Source organism: Sceloporus undulatus, chromosome 6 (genome assembly GCF_019175285.1).
Source record: "Sceloporus undulatus isolate JIND9_A2432 ecotype Alabama chromosome 6, SceUnd_v1.1, whole genome shotgun sequence".
Lineage (NCBI taxonomy): Eukaryota > Metazoa > Chordata > Lepidosauria > Squamata > Phrynosomatidae > Sceloporus > Sceloporus undulatus.
In genome coordinates, this window is record NC_056527.1 from 148306825 (window position 1) to 148314929 (window position 8105).

Genomic DNA, 8105 nt, shown 5'->3' on the forward strand with positions numbered 1-8105 from the left:
GTGGATTCGAATTATCAAAAAAGATACTTTAATTAAAGTACTTTTTTACTGTAAGAGCTGTCCAACCATGGAACAGACTGCCTTGGGGGGATGAGTGGACTTTCCTTCTTTGGAGATCTTTAAACAGAGACTGAATGGACATATCTCAGAAACACTTTAGCTGTGTATTCCTGCACGGTAGAGTGGGGATGGACTGGATGACCCATGAAAATCCCTTCCAGTTCTTTAAGATTCCACATTCTGTGAATCTCTTTCCCTATCCCTCCTTTCTCCATTGGTAAACAACAGCAGCACAGGTCCATCCTGGGGCTTGATAGCTGGAATGGTGTGTGGAGGTTTTTGAATGGAGTGCAAGAGCAAGGATTAATCCTTTGCAACCCTTCCAAAATGTGCCTCCATTACAAACAGGATGCTGGCCCTTGTAGCCACACATATCAGATGCTATATGGTTGTCTCCTGTTTGATCCTTTCTGAAGGAAAATAGGATTGAGATATAATTGCAGGTATAACTGAGCACTTTAAAATGTTATCACAAGAGAGGCATTGGAGACCTGGCAGGTATTTATTTTGCTTTTTAAAACACACACACACACACATTTCAGCATTTCTTTATTGGATAATGCTGTATTCAAGCATTTACCTAAACATGCATGTGGGTTAAACAGGGAATGGGTACGTGAGTAACATGTAAGATCTGTCCCTAACATTTTGTAGCACACAGAAGTGAATTAGACATTCACTTGTTGAACACAAAGTTCTGAATAGGGTTTAGTAACCAAGTTTAACTTAACACAGTTACAGTGCTCCTATGACTGGTAACCTAATCTTACCAGTTGAGCCTGTATCCAGACTTGTATCATCTGGGTGCAGATCCATCTAGACCTTCACACTTAATGCTCAAAAGTTGTACTTCAAGGTGCTTGTGGATGTTGGGCAGAAGGGGCTTATAGGTATTCCTGCAGGGCTTAAGACTCAGTAGCTACCAGTTCCCAAAAAAGTTCTTAATATGTTTAAAGTATTGATTTCTGTCCTCTTAGCTGCATTTGAGCCTTTCCTTGGGTGCTGGTGGGGAAGCATCTGACAAGGGCAAAGGAGAAATGATCGCCATCCATTCTGTGAACCTTCTGTTGAAGAGCATTGGGGCCACTCTTACGGATGTGGATGATCTGATATTCAAGTAAGTGGACCAAGCATCTAACTTTCCTTTCCGGGTTCCTGTTGCGCGTAACAGATAAATGCTTGCAGTACTGTGAAATCACTTGTGAACATTGTGTGTCTCAGCATCCATTCACTGAAGAAATCTGGACACAAAAGCCCTAGAATAAAGCCACATCAGGGTCGCTGTAAATTGGAACAGACTTGAATAACAAGAAATTAATAATTGGAAAATAGAAAACGGTTGTTCTCTATGGTATTGATTTATTTCTCCTTTCAGGCTTGCTTTCTTTGAAATCAAGTACCAGTTTTACAAAAGAGATGAGCTGATGTGGAAAGTCATTGGGCATTACAGAGACCAAGTAAGTTGTTGTTGGTTTTTCCTGTCTATTTTCAAGAGAACGTCTGTATATTTAAGCTGTGTAATAATAATAATAATAATAATAATAATAATAATAATAATAATAATAATAATAATAATATATTTATTTATAGCCCGCCCAATCACAAGGAATCCGGGTGGGTTACAGGAATAAATGTATATACAGAATACAATTAAAAATTCAACATTAGCCATGGGCGGTCCCGATGTTGTTGGGCCTGCCCCTTCTCTCCCTCCATGATGGAAGATGGCAGTTGTTGTAGTGTATCACATTCAGATGTTTTCAAAAGACTTGGAGCTTGACTATTTTGTCCAGTTGGAGTTGATGCAGGATGTAAATTGCCATTCCTGAACCAGAAAAAAATTCAAAAATACACTCTGATGATGTTGCAAATATAATATATATCATTGTTCTTTAACTAGCCTTACAAATAGTTTCATCTGACATGCTTATAAATTCTCATGCCTTTTTAAAAAAAGCATTAAACACTAATTCGCACCTATTGGCTTTTACTTTAGTTCCTCAAGCAGATGTATGTTCTTGTGCTGGGCCTGGATGTCCTGGGCAACCCCTTTGGCTTAATCCGAGGCCTTTCAGAGGGCGTGGAAGCTTTCTTCTATGAGCCTTTCCAGGTATGAAGTGCCACTGTGTCACTTGTGTTATTGGATGCTGGTTCAAAAGGACTTTTTTGTATTTGAATGGGTTTGAGGCCACAGAATCATAGAGTCATAGCATTGGAAGAAACCCTAAGGGCCAGCCAGTCCAGTCCCCTTCTGCCATGCAGGAACTCACAACCAAAGCATCCTCTGTGACAGATGGCCATCTAGCCTCTGTTTAAAGATCTCCAAGGAAGGAGACTCCACCACTGTCCATTGAGGGAGTGTGTTCCACTGTCAAACAGCCTTTACAGTCAGGACGTTCCTCCTAATGTTGAGCTGGAATCTCTTTTCCTGGAGCTTGCATCCATTCCTCCGGGTCCTAGTCTCTGGAGCAGCAGAAAACAAGCTTGCTCCCCCCTGAATATGACATCCCTTGAAATATTTAAAGAAGGCTATCATATCACCTCTTAACCTTCTCCTGTCCAGGCTAAACATCCCCAGCTCCCTGAGTCATTCCTCATAGGGCTTCATGGTTTCCAGACCCTTCACCATTTTAGTTGCCCTCCTTTGGACATGCTCCAGTTTCTCAACATCCTTTTTGAACTGTGGGGCCCAGAACTGGACACATCTTCTAACCATTTTAACAATTTTTAAACCATTGCATGCATCGCCCTTTCAGTGGGAGTTGTAATGGTGCTGATGTTGATCATGAAATGAAGTCCATTCCCCGGCTGTTTTTCTGGCAGTGTTGTGCTGATAAAATTGGCTCAGGGGAGAAATACAGACCCTGGGAAAGTCAACTTTTTGAACTAGAGTTCCCAGACTTCTGCAGCCAGCATGGCTCTAGGAAGGCTGCAGTCCAAAAGAGTAACTTTCTCTGAGTTTTGGGAATCACAGACACAGAATCTGTCTTTGCATGTTTCCTCCTCTGTCATCTTAGGCACTTGTTCTTGCTCAGGAGCATTCACACCTTTAAGGCTTGGCAACTTTATACTCACTGACTTCTTTCATAAATACCAAATGACTTCTGTTTTGTATGAGCCTTGTTCCTTAAAACCAGGAGTGACTTCTTAAATTGTTCTGATTGTGTATGCTTTAAGAAAATGTTTCTCAAAAGTTGTTTTGGCCTGTGTTCAAATGTTATTTTTTTCCTGTTTTATCTGCCTTCATTTGCTGGACGTTGCACCAGGAGACTTAAGAGAGCTGAGAGATGACAAACAGATACTGAAATAGATCAGTAATTGTGGCAGCATCTCAGTAGAGCTGCATGAAGTCTCAGGAGTGGAAGAACGATCACAGTGTGTGATTTAAAATATATGTGTGTGGTGTGTGCACGCAAAATAATTTATATTTTCTTCCCCAGGGAGCCGTTCAAGGACCTGAAGAATTTGCTGAAGGTTTTGTGATTGGTGTAAAAAGTTTGCTGGGACACACAGTAGGTATGTTGACAGCAGTACATTTCCCAGTATGTTGTATACATCAGACCTGAATGCTTAAGCAGCAGCTGAGTAGGTAAAATCTTTAGAGAATAATCTGAGATTTATTCTGAGACAGTATTGAAACAGAAATGTCTCTTTATAAGGCTCAAACCACCTATTGCTTACCTGATCATTGTGCTCAATTGGTTCTGGGGTGGGGATGGGATTTTGTAACTATTTTTCACCTGTTGACAGGTGGAGCGGCCGGTGTGGTCTCACGGATCACTGGTTCTGTTGGGAAAGGATTGGCTGCTATCACTATGGATAAAGAATACCAGCAGAAGAGAAGAGAGGAGATGGGACGTCAGCCCAAAGATTTTGGGGACAGTCTTGCAAAAGGAGGGAAAGGCTTTCTACGAGTATGTTGCTTAGATACTACTTGGATTTCTTTGTTGATGCTAAAAATGTATAAGAAATCTGAGGAACATAGTAAATTAACCTTGATGTTGCTAGCTTGCTTGCTTGCTTAAATTGATGCCTTGCCTTTCATCTGGGATAAGACCCATTGTAACAAAACTGCACCATACAATGGTCTATGGGTCCTTGCTTCTTATTGTTGTGTGCCTTCAAATCGTTTCCGACTTACGGTGACCCTAAGGCAAACCTGTCACGGGGTTTTCTTGGCAAGATCTATTCAGAGGGGGTTTGCCTTTGCCTTAAAGAGAGAAAGATTTGCCCAAGATCACCCAGTGGGTTTCCATGGCCAAATGGGGATTTGAACTCTGTTCTACTCAAACCCCTGTGCCATGCTGGCTTTTGAAAAAGAGCTGGCTTGCCACTATCCCTTCTTGCAGGGAACTCAGGCCAGCTGGAGTAAAAGGCCTGCTGAGTCCTTTTGTTATTGGAGTTCATATGCTAATGATAGATCTGGGTTAATTGCAATATTCTTTCCTGTAATGTGTGTATCTAGCCTGAATATCAATTAACCTTTGAAGACATTTCTTCAGTAGTTGTTTCCTCGATGAATAAGATTTTATGGTCTCTTTAAAAAAACGTACTTTATACTTGGTGGCCTATTGTGTGCATATCTGCATGTACTCATTGCATTATCCGTAAGCTGGGCTGAGTCTGTGAACTGGCCCTGAGCAAATTATTTAGAAGTCTCAAATAAGAGAAGCAAATACCAGAAGACGGCAGATTAAATGACGGTGAACTTTCTCGATTCTGATTTGCTGCCCTGTCTCTGATGTTTCCTTTAAGGGAGTTGTCGGGGGAGTGACTGGGATCATCACTAAACCTGTAGAAGGTAAGTACACAGGATTCTTCTGGTGACCTAAGCGGATACTGGGTTGGGTTCAATAGGACCTTTATATAACATGTTTAAAATGACAATATATTCAAAACTTTGGTTCATCTTAGCACAGTTCTGACCGTAGATTCCTGTAACCCAGATGAGAAATGCAGGTGATTTAACAGCTATAATTTACTTTGTTGTCAACTTCAATGCAGCCTGCTTATTTTTCCGGTTGTTTTTCAATATTTAACTTAAGAAAGTGCAAATAAAACAAAAACCCAACATGCAAAAATTGGGAAATGCTTGCCAGTACAGAAAAAAATACCTATGCAGACAAGTCTATTCCGGATGCTGGCTTTGGATAGGAAGATGCTATTCTGCTTTTGTGTATTTTTATTCCGGAAGGTGCCAAAAAGGAAGGCGCAGCTGGCTTCTTCAAAGGTATCGGCAAGGGGCTGGTCGGGGTCGTGGCACGTCCAACTGGGGGCATTGTGGACATGGCCAGCAGCACGTTTCAGGGGATACAGAGGTAAACACAAGAAGGGTACTTTTGTCTTCTTACTTTGTATTCTGATTTTCTGGAAGTTTATCATATGATATAAGATTAACTCCAAAGTCAAACAGAGACAGTTAGCTTAAAGACTAGGATATAATATCTCCCACTTGGGAGAAAACAGTGATGTCTGAGGTGGAAGTGGGGATTTGCTGACCCATACCCATGAGGCAAAATGTGATTCATGCTGTGTACATACACAGTAGCATGCATACTTCAAATACGTCTGACTTGTGTTTTCTGATCAAATGATCTGGACCAAGGCATGCATAGTCACCTCCATTATTCATGGTGCTTGAAGCCATAGAAAGTTGGATTCACTAAAAGCACTATTTTATACCTGTAGAAATAGTTCTTGGGAGAGAGGCTTGAATTATGTTTAAGGACCTTTTCCTCTGGAATTTTCCTTCTGAAATTTCCGCTGTCCTTTTCTAAAACCAGTCTTCTTAGACCTCTTCTTTTATACTGCAACTCCGAATCCTTTCTTGATAATAGTAAATTCTAATTTCATTGTAGTTAGGGCACCAGATTTGCCATCCTACTTTGAAAATTCTGCTGCAAGTGAAAGTTTGGTTTCAAAGTGTCATGGTCTCCTTTAGGATTTGTAAAGTCACAGTGCTTGAACCACCTATGGATCGCTTATAGTCAGTTTGTGCAATAGACAATTCAGAATCTAAGACTGTCTGTCTTAGGCTTGATTTCAACTGTAGCCAAAATGCAATCTTGAAATTTTTCTTTTTCTGACAGGGTAGCAGAATCGACTGAGGAAGTGTCCAAACTGCGCCCGCCACGTCTCATTTGTGAAGATGGCATCATTCGGCCTTATGACAGGGGTGAAGCTGAGGGATATGACCTATTTGAGGTATGGTCTGATATAGTGGCTCTAAAAGTGTATGTGTGTGTATAAGAGCAATATATGTGTTTAAAGTATTCGTATATTTTGCAAAAGATGTTGGGTAGGCACCACCAGATTTTAAGCAATAGGTGCTATCATTTGTTTATTGCACTTAATTCCCAAAATGGTATCCAAGGCAGCTTTCAATAGTAAAGGTGCCCACTGTCACTGGCAGAAATATTTCACATTGTGTGCTCTAAGAATGGTTCTCAAACTTTGGTCTGCCAGAGATTTTGGACTTCAGCTCCCAAAATCGTTACCCAAGTTTTAAACTCTATCAATTTTAAGCCCCGAACATCTGTTTAAGTCTGAGATTCATGGGAGAAATACTTTTAAAAACTGAATTTTGTTAGTATACTTGTCCCTTCTGCTGTTCTCTAAACTGATATTATGTGTTCATTACAGAACAACATATTTTTTCTTTAAAAATAACGAGTTTTCCAATCTGGCAGGAAACAAATAATAAACAATGAAATATCATACAATAAGTATGCAAAATGTGATTATTTTTCCTTATTCTTTACTTTCCTGTTTGCTGTCTTCCTGTTGTCTGTAATAAGTGATCTGTTTCTAATACGTTTTTTCTTTCTTTCTTCTTTCTTTCTCTCTCCCACCATGCATACGCAGCAGCAACTGGAATAATGGAGTCTACTATTTCCATTCTTTTCCTTTTGATTATATTTAATCATCTTTATCTGCCTTGGTTTGTCTTAAAATTAAGGGCGAGATTCTATGGCGATCCATTGCATTTGGTATCTCCCCACAGAGCCTTTAGGTGTCACCGGGACTCAAGGCTTCCGCTCCCAATTTTAAATGATGGAGAAATAATGCCTTGTCTCCAAAGTTAGCAACACAGTAGGGAAAACTAAGAGATGTCAAGCGAGAAACTAGACAAGCAGAGAAACCGTTTCTTTTTCTATTTTTTAAAAATGTGCCAATTCATTCCCTAAACACTTTTGTACAATTAAGACGATAGATCATAGAATCATAGAATTGTAGAGTTGGAAGAGACCACAAGGGCCATCCAGTCCAACCCCATTCTGCCATGCAGGAAATCACAAAGCATCCCCGACAGATGGCCATCCAGCCTCTGTTTGAAGACCTCTAAGGAAGGAGACTCCACTACACTCCGAGGAAGGAGTGTGTTCCACTGTCGAACAGCCCTTACTGTCAGGAAGTTCCTGCTAATGTTGAGGTGGAATCTCTTTTCCTGCAGCTTGCATCCATTGCTCCAGGTCCTAATCTCTGGAGCAGCAGAAAACAAGCTTGCTCCCTCTTCAATATGACATCCCTTCAAATATTTAAACAGGGCTATCATATCACCTCTTAACCTTCTCTTCTCCAGGCTAAAGATCCCCAGCTCCCTAAGGCGTTCGTCATAGGGCAAAGTTTCCAGACCCTTCACCATTTTAGTTGCTCTCCTTTGGACACGCTCCAGTTTCTCAATGTCCTTTTTTAATTGTGGTGTCTGACCAGAGCAGAATAGAGTGGCACTATTACTTCCCTGGATCTAGACACTATACTTCTATTGATGCAGCCTAAAATTGCATTGGCCTTGTTAGCTGCCACATCACACTGTTGACTCATGTTCAACTTGTGGTCTACTTGGACTCCTAGATCCCTTTCACACATATAAGTCTCCTTAAGCCAGATGTCCCCCATCCTATATCTGTGCTTTGGCAATGTAGATCAGTTGTTAGCCATCTGAAGTGTTGACTGATTCGGGATATATAGAGTAGCATCCAGAGGACCAGGAGCATGCTTGCTTCTTTGTGTACCTGGCTGCTTTAATGAAAGATGATGATGAG

The 8105-nt window shown here is 40.8% G+C and overlaps 1 protein-coding gene across 1 annotated transcript in view; it reads left to right on the forward strand.

Annotated features, from left to right (window-relative positions):
* VPS13C (vacuolar protein sorting 13 homolog C) overlaps positions 1 to 8105 on the forward strand; it is a 93655-nt gene that overhangs the window by 80423 nt on the left and 5127 nt on the right. The window contains 8 exon segments of the mRNA XM_042472074.1: positions 1038 to 1177; positions 1436 to 1517; positions 2057 to 2170; positions 3501 to 3576; positions 3811 to 3974; positions 4816 to 4861; positions 5255 to 5378; positions 6150 to 6264. Of these exon segments, the coding sequence (XP_042328008.1) occupies positions 1038 to 1177; positions 1436 to 1517; positions 2057 to 2170; positions 3501 to 3576; positions 3811 to 3974; positions 4816 to 4861; positions 5255 to 5378; positions 6150 to 6264 (861 nt within the window).